Raw genomic sequence first — 25033 nt, 5'->3', positions numbered from 1 at the left:
GAGTAGTGGTAGGTTTTTATAACGTGTTCTTTTTTTATCTTTTTTTATCTTTTTAAATCTTAAATTTAATATACAGTGGATTGTAACTTGGAAAAGAAGTATCTAATACCACCTTCTACTTACATGCTACTTTTCCTCCTGTGGCTTTATTGCAGCATGATCTGGTTCATTTTGTTACAAAGGGTCTTGCGTTGTTTGAGCCATGCAAAACCTTATGAACAGCATCCTTGTAGGATGTTACCTTTCAATCCATTTACGAAATATGTATTCCCTTTCTTGAAAGTAACCAGCTGCAATAGTACCAATGTTTTCTGTGCGGTATTTTGTAAGCTGTGAATTTGTGCAATGCTCACAGTTGTAGCCCACCAAAATAGTGGGAAACTCGCCAGCCATCCTGTTGAAGTGAGACCAGCCTGTGAAGGCAGATATCCAACAACCAATCTAACGCTGGAGAAATAACTGGATAGACTGTCTCTGTTAGATAGTGGCGTAGGGCAGCTCCAGTAAGTACGTTCTGTTTCTGGACCTCCGTCCGGCCTGGTACTTGGCAACCTCCCCTCTTTTGTCAGGCACTGCACATGCTTGTCTTTGTTGCTGGCACTGCTTTGTAAACAGCTTGTGAGCTCGTTTCCTTCCTTCTCACCAAACTGAAGATGATTTCACTGTAATTGTTTACATGTTTATATGGACAGATAAACATACTCCTTGGCTATAAAAACGGCTTTTAAAACTCAGGCCGGTGAATGCAGAGTAACAATGAACAGATAGATGTGTTCTGTCAAGGAGGTTTTGCAGTGGCTGAAGTAGAGGAAGCTGGGGTGTAGCAATTTCCACACACTTTGCCATACTTCATGTTATATCAGAAGAACTGCTCTAAGGCCTGATAAAGATAATAAAAGTATTTGCATAGTGTTTAGCTATGAAATGAATCTAATATATGCTACATGTTGCTCTCCTTTGAGTGCCTTGAAAGCTTTTGAGTGCAAGAAATTGATCTTAAATAAGCGTAATTTTTTAATGTTTCTCGTTAACAGCCTGATTCAGACTCTACCAAACACTCTACTCCATCCAACAGCTCAAATCCTAGTGGTCCCCCAAGCCCCAACTCTCCTCATAGGAATCAGCTCACGTTAGATGGACTGGACCAGTCGACCTGCGACGCATAACACTACTGCTCACATCGGTCTGGCTTCGGTTACCTGCTGCTCCACAGAGCACTCAAGAGCAGGGCAAAGCTGTCTCGGATGCTAGTGCCAAGACTGACACCGAATCTCTAATGTTGTACAAGAGTAATTATATATCCAGATTGTAGATACAAACTATTGAAATGAAGAAAATTCTTTACTAAATAGCAATTGAGCTTTTTATGCAGAATTGTTCACTGCTCGGTTACGGTTGATTCCTTTCTGCACAGCTGTGACAAAGTTTTATTGCATAGGATCATTTAAGGCCACCAGTAAATATTGTTATTCTTACACTGAAAAAGAAATAGAGAGAGATACTGATAATGTTGCTACAATATCAGGAATATTATTTTTCTATAGAATGATGTAATATCTCATTAGCAGGAAATCCTTTTAGACACGATTTGGACCTCTGGATAGGAAATGCAAGCAGTCTAGTTACATCCTCAGAAAAAATACACTTCTCCCTTTTTCCCGTAATGGTTTATTTCCTAAATCTTAAGGAGAATGCTAGGAAGCTGTCGGTTCCCAACATCAGTAGTATCACCAGGATGTCAAATAAAAGTTGGTTATAGTCTTGTGGCCTTTTAATTCATTTAGCCATTACATATTCAGCTGCGTAACAGTCTTTCTATCTTTCTACCAACTTTTTAGTCTTGTACATAGGACTGCTACCAGTTATCTTCTACCCACACCCCGCTTGTTAGTCCTCATCAATCCCAGTCATTAGTCGAGGCTTTTAAAATATTGATAATTACTGCTGTGAAGAGAATTTTACTCATAGTTCCTGCCTATCTCCTTCTGAGAAGTCGTTTCTCCTGGGCTTTTTGGTGTAAGGACACAGGACTTGGTTAGCTGGCAGGCCTTCTTGTGGGCGCATTGCCCTTGGAGTCTGCTGGAGCTAAGGGACTCTCGCACTAAAATGTCAATCTGGTTATTGGTTACCAAAGTGGAATGTGAAGGATGTGTAACTGGGGGTGCTGCTTTTCTCATTAAATGTATCCTCATCTGCATGAAGACCCCATGATTATTAATCAAGTATTGATCATGTAGAAAAATGCACAACACACTCCTGTATATTTTGCTATGGCCCACGTGCAGTGGTGATGTTTTGCGTGTATATTTAATCTCATGCTTCCATGTATTATACATTTAGTAATCAAAAGATTTGTGACCATGTTTCATTAAAAGCTTGTAATTAATTCAGTGGCTGGCATATCCAGTTTGTCATTGTCACACTAGTGTGCCTTCTGTGCCAATTTTATGACAGTTGGATGTCACTTATTTAAAATTTGGTTTAAATGGGCTAATGATATACCAATGGCTAATGTTCTTTTCTGAAACACTGTATAGGACGTGCACTTATCTTTAGTTAAAACTGAGTGTTCTAGTCAACATTTAATCCTGTTACGTTAAGTGTTGGACAGTACTTGCTCTTTTTCTCAGATTATTGATAAAGGGGCTCAGTTAGAGCTGGACACTACTGCTTTGGGGGTTTTCTGGTTTTTACTTTTTTAATGTAAGTCTAAGTCTTTGTAATTATTGAATTGTGAGAACATTTTTGAACAATTTACCTGTCAATAAAGCAGAAGAGGGAGGTTTTAAAGTTCATAGTCGTCTGTCTTGACATCTGGAAACAGTCCACCACTGACACGTGCTGTTGTCTTGTGGTAACTTCACTTTGTCCATGAAAGCTTTATATAGACTGGAAGGTACTTTGAAGCTCCGTACCTGAACGCTACAAGAACGGTGCATGTTTCTGCACGTAGCTGCGTGCACTGGAGCAGTACGAGGCCTTTTGGTGAATTACAGTGCTGAAATGTACTCAAGTAGCTATTTCATCAAAGCAATGGCACAGTTAATTCATCTCAAATGATTCGGGTCCTTATGGCCAAAGCATTCACACTGGCACTGCTGCCCAGAGAGCTGTGGGTGCCTTGTCCCTGGAGGTGATCAAGGGCAGGATGGATGAGGCCCTGTACAGCCCGAGCTGGTGGGTAGTTTCCCTACATTGAGAGAACTGGATGGTCTTTGAGATCCCTTCCAACCCAAACTATTCTATGCTTAGGAGGAGGCTGCAGGATTTATTTAAAATAAGAAATACTTTACGTGTTTTCAAAGCAATAAATGCTAAAGAAACACTGCAAACATTTCAAGGAGAGATGTGTGAATGCTGCCCCACACACAGCACTGAGGGTGACAGGAGGATCGAGGTCTGTGTGCCGGAAGCCTTCAGACAAGCATTCATGCTAATCAGCCTTTGACTTTTACAAAATGTTTCTTCTGCTCTCGAGTTGATTTTTCTCCTCACACTGAGGACTTCAGATGACAACAAAGTCTTTAATTATGGGGGTATTAAATCAGAGCACTCAGCAGTGCCAGGGCTCGGTTATAATTTAAGCAGGAGAACGTTTCTAGAAAAGTAAATGAATTGCTCACTATGAATGCATTATTTATTTTTTTCCTTCCCTTCAAATCTGGCTGAGCAGAACCCCTCTGTGTGTCCCCACCACCGCGCTTTTCAGATCTCTCCCCTTACAGCTCCTAATTCTGGTTACCTTAAGAGTTCTCCTGAGCCCTCAGGAGAACTTTGAGAAATGTGGAAATTCAAGACTGGAAGCAGAATGTTCTTCTGACAGTGCGCTTTCTTCTCCCTGGAGGCTCTGGAGGCTGCCGGTCTAATATCACAAGTAAGGAATTCAGTTATGCAAAGAATGAGGGTAATTTGGTCTCTGACACTTTCACAGAGGCATTACCTCAGTCCCTGATGGAGGCACTGATGGACGTGCTACTCAGGAATTTCATCAGGAAATTTTGGTCACTTCTAGCATAGAACTTTGACGCAGAAGGCTGCATATTTTGGAATACCTTCTGGTGCCGCTTCCTGCTCAGAGCTAAACAAAGCTGCCAACACCTCTGTCTGCAGCACAGCTGTGCTGAGAGCAAGCAGCTTCTTCAGTGGGCGCAGTCTGCTGTTGTATGTTAGTAAATGGTTGCTTTGTAGAACCACTTGAATTGGAACGGACTCTTAGAGGCCATCCAGTCCAGCCCCCGGCACTGAACAGGAACACACACAGCTCCATCAGGTACTCAGAGCCCCCCATCCAGCCTGACCTTGGTTGTCCGCAGGGATGGGGCATCCACCACCTTTCTGGGCAACCTGTGCCAGTGCCTCACTGCCCTTATTGTAAAAAAAAAAAAAAAAAAAAAAAAAAAAAAAAAAAAAAAAAAAAGTTTTTCTTCTATCACAGTGAAATCACAGGGACTTCAGTGTGGAACTGCTGAGCAGCCAGCACAATGATTGCTTTTCTCAAGGCCAGCTTGGGCATCCTTTGCATAAGAATGTTGAGAGCTGGCACTGGTAGCATACAGCACTGAGAAATGGGAGCCTTGAAGGGAAGAGAGGGATGTGGGAACGGAACTGCATCCCCAGAAGAGCCAAGCGTCACATTGCAACCCCAACCATGTGCCAGGGCTAAGCTGAGCTTATTTCCAACTAGAAAAGAAGAAAAGAGCTGTAGCCATGGCTGCTGGGCTGCTGGAGCACCTCACGTTCCAGTTTGCTCTGTGCAAAGCAGCCTCAGTAGCAACAAGGCATCAGAAAGAATTCACCTGCTCAGCTCTGACCATCCATAGCATCGCCAGCAGGTTTTGTGGTCTTCCTCCCATCAGCTCACACGCTTACAGCAGCTCCCGCCTTGAATTCCACTCTCCAGCAGCCTCGCGCTCCTTGTCGCCTCCACCGAAAGGCACGGACGGGCCGGGCAGATGGCTGCCATGCAGGAGCAGCCCTTTCCCGAGGGACGGAGAGCCGAGGGGCGATGTGAGCGCGGCCCTCAGCTGTATCGGAGCTCAGGCTGCCCACGGCAGTGGGGTGAGCCGAGGACAACGCAGCACCGCGGGACGTGCTCCGCTATCAGCAGCTGCAGTGCTGCAGCCAGCCGCAGGAGGAACACGAACTCAGGAATCGGCCGTTCCCCGGCCTTGCAGTAAATATTTTTTCCTGCTCCCCAATAAGATGCAGCACTTTTTTTTTTGTCACCTGACTGCACAGGGAATGCGGATTTATTGGTTGTTTTATCATAGATAAAGCCCCCAGATTCTTGCAGCACCGCCCGCTTCCAGCTTCTTACGCAGTGCTGCTCTGTATTCCCGGGAGGAAGAGCAGCGCGATGGGCGCTGAGCTCTGAACGCTGATGAGAGGTGAGGGCCGCTGCCCCGCAGCAGCTTCGCCTGCTCCTTCCCTCCAGCAGCCCTGCATCGCATCCCTCGGCTGCTACAAAAAGCACCCCGGGCCCGGGCTGTTTGTCGGCTCTGCGACGTTTTGAGCACTGCCGCACGCCTGAAGCTGGAGCTGCACGGCTGCCGGGTGCCCCGCACCACCCCGAGGGTGGGCACAGCCCGGCGAGCTGGTGCCCATTAACCCCTCTGCCGCTAAAGGCCTCGGAAGTCGTGACTGCCGAGCCGCGGCCGTTAGCACTTAATGCACTCTGCATTAGCCTGGCTCACTGGGACCCCGACCCTCCGCACCGAGTGCACAACAAAGCCCTGGCAGCCTAAGCCACGGCTCAGGCTGTCACGCTGGCTGTGCACAAAAACCCCTCGTTTACATGAGATCTCAGCAGAGACCGCGCATCCCAAAGCCCCGCTGTTACCCTGCTGGAGGGCAGTGCGTTGTCCCCAGCTCCCCACAACGCTGTTGCTCCGTTGTGTGCACAGCCCTCCTCCCCGCAACGCTCTGCGTGAGCGAGCAAACGGCTCCTGAAGGAAAAGTACAGAGCGTGCCCAGCGAGCACACTGACAAAAATTGATCTGGGCTTTAATTAAAGCCTCTGTTGTAAGTGACCTCGAGCTGCTAATGCATTTTAAGAATGGAGCCCGGCAAGCAGCAGAGCCAAGCGCAGAGGGCTTTAGAGGCTGTGCTGAGTGCAGAGCAGCAGGGACCGCCCTGCGCCCTGCAGCCCCCGAGCCGCTCGGAGCTGGCTGCAGTGTTGCTCCGGTGCCTGCACCCACAGCAGGGCTCTCGTACACCTCATGCTGCCTCCGGAGCCCTGTGAGAAGGATTATGTCTTTCGGAGTCTTGAACAAAACACAATACACTTAAAATAGCTACTTCCTTATGGAAATGCCAACGAGCCCTACTGAAAACTCAGCAGAGTGTAAATCTGCATAAATTTGCATATATTTCCGTACCTTCAGGCTCACCCATTAGACTTGATGTGTAAAGAGCTGGTGCCTGACACTGTGGGCACCTGAAGGCGTGTGGCACTAAAAACATCATAAGGTCCACCCTGTGCCACCACTACCCCAACCCATGCTAGCAGAGTGCCCATCCCTTCCATCCCTTGGCCATTGCCACAAGGCCAGGGCCAGACCCACATCTCACTGCTGCTTTACAGAGAGCAGCACCACCAAAACTCACATTACAGGAACAGAAGTGGCACCAGGAGGTTGTGGCTGAGCCCTGTGGAAGAAGGTTTGTGATTTCCTTCACCAACACTTTTATTCAGGCAGGCACGGCTTGCCCATGGCCTGGGCCCCACCAGGAGCCACGTAACGGAGTCCCTGGGAAGGCTGTGGCTGTGCCATCAGGTCTCAGTCTCGCTGGGGTCATACAGGGGGTTGAGGTAGAACACCTGGTGGCCCTCGGGAGCCATCTCCTGCAGTGTCTCCTCTACATTGCCAGCAGCTGGCAGCTCCTGCAGCAGCGAGGAAAGAGAAGCACTGGGTAGGGAAGGGAAGAAAACCGCCACCGAGCACCCCATGCCTCCAGCAGGGCCACTCACCACGTCAAACATGGGGTTGTCAAAGCCTCTCCCACTTTCTGGCTTGGGGCTGTTCAGGTCCTCTGCTCTGTCCCAGAACCGGGGGAGATGCAGTGCCTGCAGCCTGGGGACAGATGTGGCATCACCACTTCAAACCCCAGCCCTGCCACTGCCCTCCATACAGCCCCCCCACCGAAATGCCACCACTTCAGTAGGCCTGTAGGAAGCACGGGGACAAAAGGTTCAGGCTGTCTTTGCAATGGGATGTTTGCACGTTGAGCAGAAAGCGGTGAGCGCAGCTCCGGGGCTGCATCCTGCAGGGCGCGCTGGTCAGCCCGCAGATATCCCTGCTGTGCTCCGCCTCAGAGCCATCGCGCTCCCTTCCTCAGCTGAAATGAATTGCCACCTGCTCCCACTGCAATCTCAACAAACACTAATCACTTTTTATCATTACCTTTATCAAATTATCATTTTATCATCTTAATCACCGTCATTGCTTTATGAGCTTCTGCAATACTCTTACCCTAAGGCTCCCCATCCCAAGCAGCAGCCAAGCATGGCTGAGCAGTGGGTCCCCACTCACAGCATCTCACAGAGCACTGCCTGCCGGGGGAGGCACACCCAGGAACTCCCTCCCCAAAATCTGACCAGTAAATGTCCCACGGGCTGGAGCTGCCTGGGACACACGGCAGGGGCAGGGCGGCTGGGGACACGGGCTCAGTCCATCTCTGGGAGCTGCACAACCTCCCTTCCCACTGCTGACAGAGCGGGTTTCGGAGGCCTGTCCGGCATCCAACGAAGTGTCAGTGGAGTATAAATCATCAGGTGGCAATTACGGAGCTGGGAGTTTTTTTTAGATATTAAATGGAGGCACTGGTTTATTGCTGGGAAGTGTTCCACCAGCACGTGCCAAGTGGCAGGGGAAGCATCCCTGCTCACAGCCAGCAGTGGCCCTGTGCCCCCCAGCAGGTACAGCACACCTCTCCTATAGTGACAGCAACGCCCTCGGTGCTACCAAGTGCTCAGGGTCAGCTCCTCCTGCCCACACTCAGAGAGCTGGGATGAACGCGCTGGGGAAGAGCTGCTTCCTGAGCAGCCGTTCCCTTTCACGTTTACAGAACTGCTTTGCATGGCTTTGATGCATTGCTATTTAGAAGCTGGCAGCTGCAGCTCTCTGTTCCCATCAGGCTGCCAGCTGAAGGCTGCAAGGAATGGGAGATCTCCAAGGGCAGCCATGGCAGGCTGTGCCCAGCAGAGCAACGCAGTGCCAAGTAATCTCCTGAGGATACCAACCTGTCCCTCCACTCCAGGCCTCCCACCTGCCCTTGCTGCACACTCAGTGGCAGCTAGCAGAGCATGGCACAGCCATGGTCTGCCTCTGGGTTACCAATGTAGAATCATAGAATCATTAAGGTCAGAAAAGACCTCTAAGATCACCAAGTCTAACGGTCGACCCATCACCACAATGGCAACTAAGCCACTCCCTCAGTGCCATATCTCCACAATTCCTGAACACCTCCAGGGATGCTGATTCCCCCACCTCTCTGGGCAGCCTGTGCCGATGCACTGCCACTCCCTCTGAGAAGACCTTTTTCCTAATATCCGACATAAGCCATATGCCACTGCAAAAGCCCGATCCATACCTCAGCTTTCCCTTCCTGTGGAGGTAGAGGAGCCCTCCAAGCACCAACAGAGCGAAGAGCAGTCCCAGGACAGTCCCCGATGCAATCTGCCTGGAGGCATGGATTGCCACCTGCCCGCCGAGAGCACTGCCAGTGGCCACCTCCACAGTGCCAGCTGGAATGCCCAAGGCTTCACCTATGGGAGGCAGGAAGGAATGAGGTGAGAGCTGGAGCGTATAAGGCTACATGAACACCACCCTGTGATGCAGAGATGTGGAGTCCACATCCTTGAAGAGATTCAGAACTCACTTGGGTCAGGCACTGAGCAACAAGAGGGCTGGGCTGTCACAGGGGTCCCTGCCAACCTTGATACCCCTGCCCCTGCAGTGCTGCTCCACTCACACCGCTACGATTAAAACTAAAAATTCTGGGCTAAGCAAAGCTCACTAATGAAGTCATTAGAAAAGCAGAGCATATGTGTGTTAAGAAGGCACAGAGCTGTGCCAGACCAGACGGAAGGGACACGGACCTCAGGCAGAGCACCAAAGCTTTTCGCAGCATGTGCCATTCGCAGGCAATCAGGAGCTCCAGCTGTGCCACTATTACAGCCCACAGCTCCCAGCAGCACACTGCTGGCACAGCAGGGATGGGGTTGTGGGAGGGGGCAAGGGGGACTGGGTGCTCCCAGAGCTATGACACCAAGAATGGCAGAGTTTGCAGAATCAGAGAATCAGTAAGGTTGGAAAAGACCTCTATGATCACCCAACCCACCCCACCATGCCCACTGACCACGTCCCTCAGTGCCACATCTCCACCTTCAGGGATGGTGACTCCCCCACCTCCCTGGGCAGCTGTGCCACTGCATTGTCACTCTTTCTGCAAAGTTTTTCCTAATATCCAACCTGAATTTCCTTTGATGCAACTGAAGGCCATTACCATGCTGTGAGATGTCACCCATGATGTCTGCAGCCAGCTGCTCCGCTGCAGTGCCTGTCTGCACCCCGGCCTCGCCATCGACCAGCACGATCTGGATGACAGGTGTGGAGCCCCGCGGGAGGAGTCCCAGGAAGGTCTGAGCCCTGTGCACCTTGGAGATGGCCATCTGAACACCGGCATACTTGGGCTTTCCAGAACACAACAGACACACACAGCCCGTGAGAGCAGTAGACAGAAATGAATCCTCTCTATAGACAGCTATGATGGATGTTCTGTGAGGGTCACCTATAAATCTTCACAGCAGCCCCACCGCAGAGCTGCCATCTCTGCTGCTGTGTTCCTCCTCCAGACAACTCAGAGCTGAGAACCCCCCCCCCCATGCTTTCTAGGCTGCTGTTTCCAGCAAGCCCCCCTTGGGCTCAGCAGCCAGCAGCTAGTTTTCACCAAAATTGAGCAGAGTGGGTGTTGCAGGGAGCAAGGAAGGCTGCAGCAGCACCCAGGGCAAGACAGCACATCTAAGAAGCCAAACCTGGTAGGTGAGGGCTCCAGATGGTGGGGAGCTGGGGAGCACCCTGCATCCCTGGGACGTACCAGGCTGAGCCAAGCTTGCATCACTCTGTCCCGATATTGCTGCAGGTCAAATTCAGGCTTAAAATCCAGCGTGACAACAGCTCCTGCAGTTCAAAAGCAGACAGACAGACAGGCAGGCAGTCAGAGCTCAGAAAGGGCAGAGCACTGTGATGGTAGCATGACTCTGGTTGCCCCAAAAGGCACCTGGGAACCCCCAGTATCTCTATATTGCTGGGTCACACTGGGCTCCAGGAGGGATTTCTCCAGGCAATGGGGCCTGAAGGAACCTCACCCTTCCCGTCAGTGAGTTTGGGCTTTTGTTTCCCATGATATTCCAGCAGGAAGCCCCCTCCCCCATATTTCCACAGGAAGCTCTGCATTGAGCTACATCTCAAGGCTGCGGCTCAGCAGTGCTGCCGTGGCTTTGGCTGTGAGGCACAGAAGAGGGGACACGTGTTCCCTGTGTCACTGCACTGCATTCGGTGATTCAAACATTTTCCTCGGAAAAAGCACCGGCAAACCTTGCTGAAACATGAAATTCTCCTAATGGCTTTTAAAAGCTCTGCTTTTGAGAGCACATCAGAGGAACATATGGTGCATTTTTAATGAATTTGGTACTACGTACCAAGTAACTCGGTATGACCGTGTATGAAAAAATCCCCCTTAACAACCTGCCAGGTAGATGAATGGATAAGCGCCCATTGCTGCGGGAAGGCTCTCGCTGCGTGTTTTTTATTTTCAAAGAAATGACACAAACTCAGTGGGCCCCACTCACCGCAGACCCCACAGCAGTGGCCGAGGGGCCGCAGAGGGCTGTGACACGCCAGTGCCGGGCACCTCTCCGCCCTGAGCAGCGATGCACAGATGCGGTCTCCATCCTAAAGAAGAGCACGGCAGGGTCAGTCCCTCCTTTCCCCACTTTCTTTAGGTGTGAAAAAATTGCCCCCAAAGTGCCTCACCTGGGAGTTCCCGCAGGCACAGCCGGAGCTGTGGGGACAGCGGGTGCCCGTCACCTGCAGGGTGGCATTGCCGTGGAACTGCCATGCGGCAGAGGGGCTCCTCAGGTACTCAGCCCACGCCTCAGCGCTGCTCAGCTCCTGCAGGGAGAAGAGTGAGAGGCTGCCGTGCGACTCCAGCTCTGCATCCAGGCCAGAGAACTCGTCTATCAGGTTTTATCAGGTCCCCTCACGCCTGGCACCAAAATGGCAGATCCTGGGCGGTGCGGCAGAGGAAATAACAGATTACTGATGAGATGTCTTCCACATCTCCCGCTTCTGAAGGCAGCGCCTGTTTCCACTGCAGAGGCTGTGATCTTCAGCTCTTCCGACTGAGAGGGATGGGGATTGTCATCTGCCTGGGCTGCAGCACAGCAGGCTGCCAGAGGTTCTATAATTATCCTTCTGATCAATTATACACTGATACGGAAGCAAAGCTGGGAGACAACTGTGAACCCACAGGGCACGCTCAGGCTGGGGCAGGAGGGCAGCCCCTTGGTGGCACAGAGGATGCCAGTAGGGAAATAACCCCAAACCCATCAGGGTGCAATGCTGCAGCTCCATGGCAAGTAGGTGCCAAAATCGTTCCCCACCAGCTCCCCATTACCTGGCCCATGAGTGAGATGCTCTGAACAGGGATCTCTTGCCGCGATGAGTCGAGGTTTACACTGAAGGAGGTTTCAGGCTGGAAGATGACGTGGTCGTACTGGCATGGCACACGTTCCTCGTCCAGGAGGAAGATGCGGCCGGCTGGTTCCAGGTCTACTCTGGAGGACACATCCTGCCACAGCTTGGGGTTGAACCACGAGTGCTGCTCAGCATTGACAAAGCTCAGCACCGTGCCTGAGAAGGGCAAAAGGAGAGGTGAAGCAGGAGCTGGCTCCAGCCTGCAGCCACTGCTTGGGTAAAGCTGGTGCAAAACTCCAGCCCCAGACCCCAGGAGATCTTTATTCCTCTTCTTTAAAGCTTAACCTTACGGACAGGGAGGAAAACAGCCACAAAGCCTAAAATACAGTTAAACTGGGTAAAACCAGTTACGATAATTCACACTGCAAATTTGCAGACCAGCAGAAACATGCTCAGCCCTGTACCCATTAGCAGATAACCCCAAAACCAGAGCACCATCCTACCATTGGCCATTTCCCTGGTGGTCACACTGTGCCCTGCTTTTGCTTACCTTTCCCCACAGCTTCCTAGATCACACAGCACATGAGATTACCTGCATTCATTCTAAAATTGTGCTTTCAGGAATTCATTTGGGAAAGCTGCCCAGAAATGCCTGTTGTCCTATGAGAGCATCACATGGCCAAGTCAAAGCCTTGTGTGCTTGCAGCCCAGAAAGCCAATGGTATCCTTGGGCTGCATCGAGAGGGTGGTGGCAGCAGGGCAAGGGAAAGGATTGTACTCATCTGCTCTGCCCTCATGAAGCCCTATCTGGAGTCCTGCATCCAGTCCTGGGGTCCCCAGCACAAGATGGACATGGAGCTGCTGGAGTGGGTCCAGAGGAAGCTGTGAGCATCTCTCCTCTGGAGGCAGGTTGAGAGAGCTGTACTTGTCTATCCTGGAGGATCCAAGGAGATTTCACTGTGGCTTTCCAGTACCTAAAGGGGTCTACAGGAAATCTGGAGTGGTACCAAGTACCAGGAATCAGGTACTGTAGCAATTAGACAAGAAGTAATGACTTTAAACAGAAAAGGGGTAGGGTTAGATAAGGAAGAAATTCTTCACACTGAAGATGGTGAGGCTCTGGCACTGCTGCCCAGAGAGCTGATGGTGCCCCATCCCTGGAGATGCCCAAGGCCAGGTGGCATGGGCAACCTGAGCTGGTGGATGGCAGGCAGCCCATGGCAGGGGTGGGGCTGGGTGAGCTTTAAGGTTCTTTCCAACCCACACCATTCTATGATTCTGATACATCTCCCCGGCAAACAGCTTTCAGGTAAATAAGCAGCACTGACAAAAAGCAGCTGCTGCCTGGCTCATTGGGAATCTCAGTGTGAAACTGACAGGAGGCTGAGGGATGTGCCAGCGCCCAAACATCAGTGTGCAGACACCTGTGGGGCTGAAGGGCAGCTCCAAAACGCCATGGTTCAGTTCAGCACTCGGGGGCCCAGCTGTGTAATCTGTACCTGGTTTTCTTTAGCAATACCATGGCAAAGCAAATGAGGGCTTTGATGTGGCTGCGTGCGTAACAGGCAGGGTAAAATACAAACAGTATTTACCTCTCTGCTACAACTTCAAAGCTTCCCCAGCTATAATTACTTTTTTAAAAGACAGATGATCTAGCAGAAGAGGAAAGGTGCGATGTGAGGGAAGCCATCAAAGAGAAGGCAGGGATTGAAGAGGGGTGAGTCACCCCGCACCGAGGTGGGACAGCGAAGGCCTTTGTAGCAGTGCTGGTGGCAGATTTGTGAGTTAATGGTGGCTGTCAGCCCGGCACGCCATACCTGAGCCACATCCCGGGTCCCAGCTGCCATCGAAAGCTGCGAACCCAGAGCCAGATGCCAGCAGAAATTCTCCGTTCAGGGGAAGGTACTAAAGGGAGAGAGGGATGCAGAGTGTTACTGTGCGGCCCCGCTGCCAGCCACCCAGGCTTGTCATCAAATAACAGTGCTAATTATTAGATTGCCAATTGCACTCACCATCTCCAAGGCACTTTACAGTCATTAGGAGTCACCCTCCCTGTGCCCTGTGTAATGGAAAGGTATTGTCTCCGTGTTCTACAGATGGAGATGCTGCAGGGTTGCTCTTTATTTTATAGCAACACAGAAAACCATGAAGCGTTCAGGGAAACGAGCAGGAAAAAGCAACTTAAGCTCTTTCCACAGTTCCCCCCTCCTCCTGCTTACACATGCTCCTAACAACTCTGAAACAGCTTCGTATATTTGGATGCCATGCAAAACCTGACTCCTTTATGCCTAGACGTGCCTCTGCTGTTGGGGAGTAATAGTTTCCAGCGGGTTCTGGCTGGGCGGTGGGCTGACCAAGGGATGGGGGCTTACAATGGCTCTGTGGGCATCACTTGCCATTGCTCAGACAACACAGCCAGCTTGGTTGCACCGTGCTCACCTGGTGTGAGGGAGGTCTGCAGGACAAACACTGCCCCAGGGCTGGGTTGGGGAGGATTTGTAGCCACCAGCTGGCACAGCCGCTCCAGGCCAGGCTGCAGCAAGTGACTGAGTCAGGGACTCACTCACAGCACACAGCTTATTCAGCTCAGCTCATTTTCCGTTTAGAGACTGCCAAAGAAAAAGATTGGGTTTTCCCCCAATATTTTCATGCGTCAAGGAGTGAGTGATGCTCAAGGCTCTGCTCTCCTCTCACTCATTCCAGCAGTGTAGCATCATGGAATCATTAAAGCTAGAAAAGACTTCTAGGATCACCCAGTCCAACCCTAACCCACCTCCACCATGCCCACTGTCCGTGTCCCTCGGTGCTACCTCTCTGCACTACTTGAGCACCTCCAGGGATGGTGACTCCACCACCTCCCTGCCCGCAGCTGGCAGCCCTCCAGATTGAGCTGTGCCCACACACCATGGCCTGCGCTCACATAGAGACGTGTTAGATAGAATTCTGAGGCTACATGGACTTAATTGGTCTTTAAATATGCATGTAGGTTAGAAAAAGTGAGACTTATGACTGAGTGCTGCATGTGGCTGTGATAGCTCTGTTCCTGAGGTGGTTTTGCCTGAGGGTGCTCGGTCCCACACATGACCACCTTGGTGGTGATATCAGATTCACCAATATCATACATTGCTCTGCTCTGGACACAAAAGAAAAAGGAGTGAAGAGGTAAATTATTAAGGTCTGGCTATCTTCTACCCTAAGGTACGTCATCTCCCCACCAGCCGGAAAGATATGTTTGCCTATGGATGCTGCCTCATGAGCCCGTAGCACGAACAGTGCCCCACTGGAAACCATGTCATCATATTCTCCAAACCTCTATTACTCTTGGGTAATTTTTCCAGCACTGAAACACTGAGAGAGGCTGAAAGACCTGCCAGGAAAATAAATGTGCCCTTTGTCTGACAATGAAAAAGTCACATCTAGTGACATTTTGAGGCTCAGGACTCAGCCTGCTTGTAACTGGCCAACCTCTATGCTAGCAGATTCCTTTACCAAGCAATGTACCCTGCCCTGGTTAGTTTTCTTCTGAGCCCACACAGGAGTAGGTGGTGGTACATGCTGGGGAAGGACAAGTCCCTTCCCCCTGGGCCATTGATGGCTGGAGCAGTGCCAGTCTTTCACCACCATCTCCATGTGGGTGAGCCCTGCCTGATGGACATTGCTTTCCCCAGCAGAGTTACCTCTACTAATAGTCCTACTCTACCCCAGCAGAGCAGGAGCTTTGGCTACAGCTATGTGTGGGAGTATCTCAAACACCCCCAAGGGGGCATGCAGGTTGCAATGAGCTTTCCTGTCCAGGAAGCTATTCCTTTGGAGCTTCACAATTCAACAAGGAGGAGGAAAAAACTTCAAATGCCATACTTAGACAAGTACGTACATGTATTTGTGAGCCGCATCACTCTCGCTGCTCCCAGGAGCAAAGCAAGAACATTCTATGCATGCATTATGCCCAGAGCAAAGAAAGACAGCCTGGTAGGAGTCTACTCCGGCTCTTGGCTTGGATGTGGAGGGAGCAGGGAGGAGGTGGGACCTCTCTGGAGAAGATGCAGTGACTCCTCCACCTCAAAGGCCACAGCCCTGGGCTGGAGGGACTTTCCCAGCCCAGGAGGTGCTGTCCATATGTCCCATGAGGACATGACCGTGGTGTCCCAGCCCCTGACTCACCTGAACAATGCACTGTGAGATGGGCTGTGGAGTCACCTCATCTGCAGGAAAACAAGGATCAAGAGAGAACTCCGCACTTCTGCTTTGCAGCGGGAGTTTCTGAGGCTGGCCCCAGCATCAGCAGCTGATGCCACACTCCCACCACCAGTGGCCTTATTGGGAGGCAGTGGTTTGAAATGAGCTGGACAAGATCCCCTGAGGTGCATGCAGTGCTGTCCAAAGCATCTTAGTTTGTAAAAGGTTTGCACATTCTCTCTCCTTAAAAGAGCAAAGGGTTAAGCACCTGGGATCACTGCAGAGCACAAATGGAGTCTCTGGTTGGGCAGCAGCTTTCTGCATTTGGGAGTTTTGTATAGGAATTACATATAGGCTGGGCCCCTTTCCAAGTACATTTTGAACTGAGCAGTGACATGTACCAAAGGAACAGAGCCAAAAGCTGGCAGTTTCGTCTGCTTTCCTTGGTTCCTGCCAACCTCTACTCCACTGCCATTAATACAGCAGGCTCAGAGTCTCGCTAATCATTTCCCATCCCTGACACTGGTAGATGACTTATCTCCTTGGTCTTCATTACCAAATGTAATGACAACTGAAACACAGCCATCATTTTTCTCATCCAAGTCAGCAAAAAAAAAAAAGACAGGAAAGCCCCCCCCCCCCCGTTCTCAGCCAACACGTGCAATCCCAGCATCGTGCTGCTGTTCTGTTACCTCAACCCATAAGTGAAAATGAAACTGCTGAAAAGCAAAATGAAACTGCTGAAATGCAAACAAGAGGGAGAGGAAGATGAGGCAAAAGCTACCTCTGCTTTTCTTCTCTGCAGAACTACCTGTATTTCTTCTCATCGAACAGCAAAGACTTGAGCATGCACCTTTTAACCACCCCCTGGCACACCCCAGCTCTGCTTCAGTAAAGAACTATGCCACCTCACACAGGATGTGTGCAATCACCCACTAAAGGTATCAGCACTGGAGGAAGTGGATTTCTGCCTCACCTCTTAAATTCCTGCTTTGCTGGAGCATCTGCAGCCTGCAGATGGCAGGTGGATAGGCAGAAAGCAGGCAGGGCAGTTTTAGTTCCTTAGGGGCTCTTTTTGCCCGCTCTCCTTCCTGGATGAAGGACACTTGCATCCTCAGCTCCCTTCCCAGCACAATGCTGCTGGGTCCAGCCTCGTCCTGCTGTTCCCTTGCTACTGCCTCACTCTGGGGCCTGGAGCATCGCAGCACCACCGCATGGCTAGAAACAAGTAGCTCGCCCCTCTGTATTCACCCCCAGCAGCAGGCAGGGCACGGAAGAGCAGCGTGCCAGCAGGACATCATCACTGTGGCATCAACCCCTGCAAGCTAATAAGAGCTTGGCTGCTGTCCTTGCTCGCAGGGACCCTGCCCCCTGCAAGGCAGGGCCATGTGGCAGCGGTGCAGCTGTGCTCTCATTAATGCAAGATCAGGTTCCCCCGCTGCGTCTGCTCATCACTCGGTCCCTTGTTTTTTTGGTGAAGCAGTCCCCGTGCCCACTGCCTGCACACACATGGCTGGGCTGGGCGGAGGGATGAGGGGACATCGGGAGCATCTGCATCGCACTGCCCGAAGAATGAGTGGAAAGACACAGCGCCCGCAGCAACCGGGTACATGTAGCATTGGCACCTGTGGGAGCGTGCGTCAGGATGAGGCACTTGAGCTACGGCTGCAGACTGCAAACAGAGGCTTAGAGCTATTGACACATCTACTCTGGATTAGTTCCGCTCATTTTTCTCAACTCCTCTCCTCGGTCAAGGACAGAGAGTGCAGGAGAGCAGCTGGAGGTGCAACACAGAGCCAGAGCTGCCCCAGCATCCACCTGGCCACCAGAACCCACCTGGCCACCAGCCGCCGGTGGTGTTGTGGCACCCAGCCCCCCAAGGCACAACGCTCTGCTCACCTCAGGCTCTGTAGACTCCTCCTACTGCTAGCAACAAATGCTCTCGGGGAGTTATAGGCACGGACGGCTGCAAAAGGCTGCTCCATCGCACCTCGTCCTCAGGCAAACCTTCAGCGGCAGCATTGCTGGAGAACAGCCTGCAGGGTTCGGGCTTGTAACGATGTGCTGCCACACACGCACTGCCATGACATTTTTTACCTTCGTTTCAGGAAAAGGGAAAACATTTCCTTCTCTGGGGCTCCTGAACCTGCATTCCTGCGATTTCGGAAGCAGGGGGAGGGGAGCGTGGTGCCTGGGATGAGCACAAACCATTGCGATTCATTAGAGCCAGCGCCCCCGGAGAGCAATTGGCATTTCAAGATCAATCTCTGCCAGGAACCAAGCGGGAGCATCCTGCAGCAAAGCCGAGTACATTCTGCTCTCACAATTAGGCAGCTAAAAATATAAAGCTGGAAATTGAGGTCCTGGTCTGACCCTGGTGCCCCATACATTCATATCCCTGTCTGGGCAGCAGGGACAGGGTTGGGGCAGCTGCACCTCGGACGCATTGGTGTGGATGCTGGAGGCTAAAAGCACAGAGATGCCAAGCACATGGGTGTTCTGCCCCTGAGCTGGAGAGAAGCAGCAAGCAGAAGGCGATGCTCACACTGTGCCCTGACCCCTGGAGCGTGTGCACTAAATGAGGCTCCTCTGCCCACGTGCTTGGCTAAACCCAACTCCTGCACCCCAAAAATAGAAAGCGACATCGGCCCTGCTCCCAAGGGCAACCCCTGGCCGGCACTGAGCCAGGGCTCATGTGAGACATGCACCATGTGGTGCAGCTGGGCTGGACAGCAGAGCCCAGTGCATGGCACAGAGCTGTCCTGCAGCCAACAGCAGCTCACAGGGTGCTGGGCTCCTTGCTGGGTCATGGGCTTCCAGTGACATGCTGGCCCGTTAAGCATCACTGCACTGAGCACCTCTTTTTTCTTTTGGTGGATTTACCTTCAGGCTTCTCTGGAAGCTACTAAATATTTATCTGCAATTTTAGGCAACTAAAGACCATGGAAAATCCAGCCTAATAGTGATGGTTATGCTTCAAAGTCACTTACATTTAAGCTGGATTTGGATTTAGCGTGTAGTTGAATTAGGGACAAGTGTCAAATGGGACAACAAAGAGCCTTCCCCTAAAGCTGAGGGAAGTGGGCTTTGTGTTCCTGCAGCCCCTGGTCCTGACAGCTGCTCCCAGGGAGCGATGAAGGGCATTGCCAGGGCTGGAGGCTGCAATTCTTGTGGGACTCAGCTCCACCGAGCAGCTGTGCAAGGGGCAACAGCGGGCATGGGGTGCACGGCAAAGCGGGACAGGAGCCCTCCCACCACTTCTCTGCCCGTCATGCACCAGATCCCTGCATCCCCTGCACAGTCGGCCCCATCCTCATGAAAGTCAGTGAAAGCCAAGCCCCTTCCCCAGCCATGAATTTCCTCCTGTGATACCACAGCAAGCATTGAGCTCCTATTTTTTTTTTTTGGCCAAAGGCTCTATAGCATCTCCATGGCGACTCCAAAGCTTAATGTATTCCTGCTGATTTAAGTGATTAATTCTCCAGCGCTGCAAGGCCAGCATCTGAACAGGTGCAGCCCTGCCTTGCTGCAAAAAGCCTCCAAACCTATTTGCTTCCTAACGACCCCACTGCCAAATTTCATGCCATCTCCACAAGTGGCAGAACAGCTCAGGTGCTTGATTTCAATTTTGTAAAATCCTTCATCTTGGCAGTCTCCTTATCACCTGGTGACCACAGAATACGGCAGCACATGGGAGAGAGAGAGGTGGTGGAGGTGAAATTAAAAAAATTCATAACAACGCCTGGAAAATTGATGGGACAGCCCCTTGCCAATGATGATGCTCCAAAGAGGAGAGAGCTGCGAGCTGGGCAATCTTAGAAAATCATGAAGGTTGGAAAAGACCTCTAAAATCACCCAGTCCAACCCCAACCCATCCCATGCTTACTAACCACGTCCTTCAGTGCCACATCTCCACAATTCTGGAACACCTCCAGGGACAATGACAGTGACTCCCCCACCACTTGCAGTTCAGATGCTCAGCAGCAGTGCTTGCAAAGAAGTGCTGCTGAATGAGGTGCTCAGAATGACAGCCTGACCAGTGGGAGGGAGTATGGTGTCGCTCAGCTGCCCCGAACTGATCCATCATTGCTATGAAACCTGCCCTGAGCACCCAGCAGAGGCCTCCAGCTCTGCTCCACAGGTACCACCCTTGGTGTGATGCTGCTCTGCCTCTGCTCCCAGCACATGGCCAGCTTTGGGGCTTTCTAATTTTGGCTCTTTAGCTTGTTTTTGAAAGGCTAATGATGTAATGAATAATGCTGCTTTGCAATTATGCACTTTGCAGTCCTCTGATGAAAGTACTTTAGAAATATTACACATTCATCTGTAAGTAAAATAAAATCTACTGGAGTGATATTTTGCTCTTTTCTTCTCTGGGTAAATTCCACATCATTTATTACATTACATTCACACGCGTTTCCCAAGTACATTCTTTCCTTCCAAAATTCATATTTTAAATGCCGTATAAATAAAGTAACTCCTCCAAATATTTGTAGCGGGATTAAATGCGGTGCAGGGCGTTATTAAAGCATCAAAACCATTAGTGGGGAAGACAGCCCGAACAAATTACACCACGTAAATTTCAAGGGCTCATTTGCATTTAATGGCCGATAGAAGAGCAAAGCCTGATTTTCTGCTGAGTCTAAAACTGAGAGAAGAAAACTCTGCTGCGGTCCCATCCTGCTGGATGGGACCTGTGCCTGTCTCACTGCCTCCAGGTTAATAATTCACAAGAAAAATCAGAAAAACAATGGCCTTTGAAAGGAATTTTCTTGAGCAACGCTTTGGGATTTCCCACAATGGTTTGTTTTCATTTCAAAATGCTTTTCTGCCAGCTTCACTTAGCCTCAGCCCAGGGCTAGTGCTTGCTCCACACAGCTGTGCCATAAGCAAGCTGCTGTAGAGAGCTCTGTGGCAGGGCTCTTTCCTTCCATCCTAGAGGAAAAGTTAATTTCTTCCAAGAGAAAGTGTTTTTGGGGGGGGGCATTTCCTCCCTACTTGCCAAAATGAAAACAGAATCTTGGAACTGATCATTTTGCTCCTGGCTGATTTCTGTGCAGTGCCAACCAGCTCGGACTGCTCTCGCTGCTGCTGGAGGTGTCCAAGGGGAGGTAGGGCTAGTACTTAGGGACAGTTACTTGGCAGTACTGGCATACACAGGCTGCTGGATTAGATGAACTTACAGGTCTTTTCCAACCTTAATGATTTTCTGATTCCTTTGTGGTCAGACAGGATCATGGCACATGAGGACTGCACACCACAGCCTCCCCACACCCACCCACCAGCTGTGCATTGCTCACCATGTCCGTCAGCATGTGGGTAGACCTGACAAACACTGAGACCACCTGGAAGGAAAGCAAAAATAAAAAGCCTCAGCATGCTTTCCTTGAGCAGGTAAAGGGCCTTCTGCATGCTTGACATCATCAGAAAGAAAAGAAAAAAAAAAGCACTCCGATACCTTGTCCTTCTCAAAGCAAATCGTGTCTCTGGCACATGGGACTCGCTCTTTATCCCAGTTGGACGCTGTTTCAAAATTGGTGTTGGGAATCCACTTCTTGTAGGCAGCCATGGTGGCAGCTAGGAGGAGCAGGGAAGCAAATGTGAGCCAGTACTGATTGAGTAATGTCCTAGCATGGACCAGACCCTCAGAGGACATCACAACCAGTGATGGGATTTGTAGCTACACGTGTGATATTCAGACCTGTGTGTTGCACCATTGCACCACCTCAAACCTGGGGCATCAAGGCTGTGACTTTGCTTTCATCTCCCACTCCTCCCATGGCTCTGCAGTGGCAACATCCATGCTTACTGAGGCAACAGATAGGTGACCTACCAGGCTTTGAGGGACATGAATGAAGGCCTTCACCATCATGTTGGTCACCCTCAAAGATCACTGAGTGTGAATCCTAGCCCTGCACAAGGTCACCTCAAATCCAAATCCTATGTCTGAGAGCATCATCCAAATGCTCCTTGAACTCCAGCAGTTCAGGGCTGTATCCACTGCCCTGGGGAACCTGTTCCATGCCCATCGCCCTCTGGTGCAGAACCCTTTCCTGACACCAGCTGACCTCCCCTGACATGCTGGGCACGTGTAGCACAAACTGTTGGCTGGCATCACATTTGGGACTCAGTAGTGCAGCACTACTGGTGCCCAAAAGCCTGAGGTTGGAAACACAGGTGTCCAGCAGCACCACACCCACAGGCTCCCAGGATCATGATGATGGTGCAGCGCGATACCCACTCATGGTGCCCTGCCCAGCCATCAGCCCTAGGGGAGGTTGCTTTCCACTCCAGCCCCTCAAGCAGCCTAAAGCCATTTAATTCAGACAACTGAATGGTAAGACAGAAAAGTGAGTGGGGGAGAAAAAAAGAAAAGCAAAAACTTTCTCTCTTAATATGCTTAATCTTTTCAGGAAGAAAGGAAGGAAGGAGGGAGGGAGGAATACAGCATACACACAAATCTGGTGGAGGAGCAGGCAGGAATGTCACCTGGGTGCTGGATGTCAGGTGGGGGAGGAGACCCCAGGCCAGGATGAGGGGGGTCTGGATGGCCATGGCTGATGGAGAAGAGGCACTGCAGAGTGCCTGAGCTCTGCGAGTCCCAAAGATGAGAGGAGATCTGTTGGTTGTGCTAAGCAGCACTGCAGAGGCTTTATCAGTGTGCAATGATCGCTTCAGAGCATAATTGCAGATTTGTAGTGGCTGAGTCTGCCAGCGGCTCTGCTGAGACCATTCGTTGTGCAGAACCACGGTTGAATGAAGAGGAAACAATATGTTTTTAACCTGAATGAAAGGCAGAACACAGGAGCAGGTGCTGGAGCCCAGCCACGAGCAGCTTGGATGGGGGGGAGCAGGGGGACAGCAGAGATGGTTTCCAGCTGCCACAGGAAGAGGGGAGGGAGAGTTCCTGAGAAACAAGTTATCATTAACAGAAGGAAGACTAGGATCGATGTGAGGTCCTTGCTGGCTTAGTGTTGAATAGAGCTTCAGAATGGAAAACACCCCAAAAAGTCAATGTGAGCTGCTCCATCCATGCTATGGACTTGCGTCCTTTTGTCCTACTAAAGCTCTGGCAGAAAGGCCCCACTGCACACCTCATGCTCCCACAGCTGCAAGATGTGCTGTGGAGTGAGCCCTGCTCCATATGCTGCCCATCTCAGAGCCAGGGTCCCAGGGCTGCAGAGGTTAACCCACTCCTGAAATACCCTCTTTTCCTCATGCAGCTGCACTGACACATTCCTGCACTCTCCACAGCCTGGGAGACATCAGCGTGCTATTTAATCAGCCTGGTCTCCAGGGAAGCGCAGTCCTTGAACATCAAAGCAACATGCATATTTAACAGAAAAGAGATCCTGCAGTGCAGAGCTGCAGGCTTCAGGCAGGACCAGGAAAACCTGAGCTGCAGAGGTGCAGCAGGGCCATACATGCACTGCAGCCTGGGCTCCTGAGCTCGCTCCATCCTTCTCTTTGCCCAGTTTGAAATGCATTTTGCTATTTCAACACAAACACACCATAAGAGCCTACAGTTCTCCTATGAAAAACAATTCTAAAGCACGCAGGAAATGGGAAAGCCATCTCTCAGTCACCCCTCTCTCCACACAGTGTGGCCCTGGGCAATACTCACCAAGGAGCTGCAGGACACCGAGGAGGAAAGCCAGGCTGCTCCCCATGTCGCTGCAGCACTTGCCTGCACAGCCCCTACCCGGCCGGACCTTGGACCATCCTTGACACGTGATGGGCTCAGCACACGTGCAGGTGGTGCAGGAACACGGTGCAGAAAGCAGCCCTCCTCAGCACCCACCTCAGCCCTGCTCAGTCCCAACATCCACTGTGATCTCAGCTCCTCTCCCAAGCTCCCCATGTCCTTGGCAAGCCGTGGGAGCCTGGAAGAGCTTCTGAGGAGTGAGATGTGGAAGGGAGAGCAGCAGCAGTGGGTGCTAACGGGGTGAAAGCAAACAGGCATGTGCATCCAGCAGTACCCAGCCCCATAATTACTAATAGCGGCCTCTGAGTATTTTTCAGTCAGCTCCCATGGAAGAAAGCAGCTTCAAGCAACAGTGTGTAACTGCACTTTGGCCAACAGCTGATCTGCTCATTACCAGTCACGTGCCACACAGCCCCACACTGCTTTCCTTAAAGCTGCCAGTGGTGAGGGGACAAAGGTCCCCACCTTCCCCTCCCCAATGTCCCCACTGACCCCAGACCTGCAGATGAGTGCTTTCCCCTCCATCTCTGTCTCCAGACAGTCTTTGCAGATGGGGAGGGTTTTGATGAAGCCACCCACTGCTTCTTGGGCATAGAATCATGGAATCATTTGAGTTGGGAGGTACCCTTAAAGGCCATCCAGTCCAACCCCCTGGAATGAGAAGAGTAACCTACAGCTCAGTCAGGTACTCAGAGCCCTGCCAAGCCTGACCTTGGATGTCTTCAGAATTGGGGCAGCCATTACCTCTCACTTCTCCCAAAATCTTAATGCTGTGAGCACGGGTCTAAGAGCAGAGATTGATGCACTGTGCCCCATGGAGGTCAGCAATGCCCATCCCCACACCCTCCATCCCCAGCAGAGCATCACTCACAGACTTGCCAAACAAAGAAGCTCACGAGCAGCATTCCCAGCCTGGGCATCAGCCCAAATGCAGTCAGCACTTTCTGCGCAGGGAGCAGGATGCCAAGAGATGTCCTCGAGGTGAAAGGCTCCTGTGCTCATTACTGCTCACAAATCACTCCCCAGGGATCATCAGGTGAAAACTGGCTGCACTGAAATCTCTAGCTTAAAAGACAAAAGATGTATGCACTCAAGATGCTCGGCAGTAACAGCTTGAAGAAAGGCCTGCAGTGAGCAGAGGGCAGGGCATACACCTACCCTTGGCCTCAGCATCCTGCAGTACATGTGGGGCAAGTGGGAGGCAGCTGCTCACTGCTGCATGATGGCTAGGAGCCTGGGGACAGAACAGCCTAGCATTTGCTCTGCATTTCTCTCTGGGACTGGAGTCCCCATCTCTCTGCTCCAGCCTGTGCAGCTGCTGAGCCAGAGGAATGGGCAGCGCAATAGGGGGCTGAGTGAGAGTGAGCTTTGGGTCAGGCAGAGGAACAGAGAGAAACAAAGATGAAAGGAAGCAGAAATTGATCTTCAGAAATGAGAGCTATTGACCCAGCCT

The 25033-nt window shown here is 51.2% G+C and overlaps 2 protein-coding genes across 19 annotated transcripts in view; one reads left to right on the top strand and one right to left on the bottom strand.

The window, feature by feature from the left end:
• CDC42BPB (CDC42 binding protein kinase beta) overlaps window positions 1-2793 on the top strand; it is an 88287-nt gene extending 85494 nt beyond the window's left edge. For all 8 annotated transcript variants that reach the window (XM_085225675.1, XM_085225677.1, XM_085225674.1 and 5 more), the window contains one exon: window positions 1035-2793. In XM_085225675.1, the coding sequence (XP_085081801.1) occupies window positions 1035-1166 (132 nt within the window). In that variant the 3' untranslated portion in view covers window positions 1167-2793. The remainder of the gene's footprint in view (window positions 1-1034) is intronic.
• Window positions 2794-5282: 2489 nt separating this feature from the next.
• Window positions 5283-23917, bottom strand: AMN (amnion associated transmembrane protein). Of its 11 annotated transcripts, XR_014883766.1 has the most exons (14): window positions 23500-23909; window positions 21334-21452; window positions 21176-21220; window positions 13517-13604; window positions 11680-11915; window positions 11037-11174; window positions 10853-10955; window positions 10099-10181; window positions 9508-9694; window positions 8593-8767; window positions 6971-7073; window positions 6728-6883; window positions 6607-6648; window positions 5283-6235 (listed from the first exon to the last, which is right to left on the bottom strand). XR_014883766.1 is itself a non-coding variant. In XM_085225688.1 (13 exons), exons 1-12 carry the CDS (start codon window positions 23543-23545, stop codon window positions 6773-6775), a joined length of 1434 nt encoding a protein of 477 aa, XP_085081814.1. In that variant the 5' UTR covers window positions 23546-23909; the 3' UTR covers window positions 6285-6648; window positions 6728-6772. The 11 variants fall into 11 exon arrangements, 9 of the variants coding, with proteins under 9 accessions (XP_085081814.1, XP_010710238.2, XP_085081821.1 ...); XM_085225688.1 differs by lacking the exon at window positions 5283-6235 and having other exon boundaries at window positions 6285-6648; XM_085225695.1 differs by lacking the exons at window positions 5283-6235; window positions 23500-23909 and adding exons at window positions 13712-13758; window positions 14139-14308 and having other exon boundaries at window positions 6647-6883; window positions 21334-21353.
• Between the last annotated feature and the right edge of the window lie 1116 nt (window positions 23918-25033).

This window comes from Meleagris gallopavo, chromosome 5, assembly GCF_905368555.1.
Source record: "Meleagris gallopavo chromosome 5, MGAL_WU_HG_1.1, whole genome shotgun sequence".
In the NCBI taxonomy this organism is placed as follows: Eukaryota; Metazoa; Chordata; class Aves; order Galliformes; family Phasianidae; genus Meleagris; species Meleagris gallopavo.
The sequence above is the reverse complement of the archived record's forward strand: the minus strand, read 5'-3'. Positions and strand labels throughout refer to the sequence as shown.

Coding starts and splice junctions, on each gene's coding strand:
- AMN (XM_010711936.4), bottom strand. CDS start 23,545: ATGGGGAGCAGCCTGGCTTTCCTCCTCGGTGTCCTGCAGCTCCTTG. Junction 11,916..13,516: donor GGACCCGGGATGTGGCTCAG/GTATGGCGTGCC, acceptor TGCCCTTCTCAG/GCACGGTGCTGAGCTTTGTC. Junction 10,182..10,852: donor CCACTGCTGTGGGGTCTGCG/GTGAGTGGGGCC, acceptor TTTGAACTGCAG/GAGCTGTTGTCACGCTGGAT.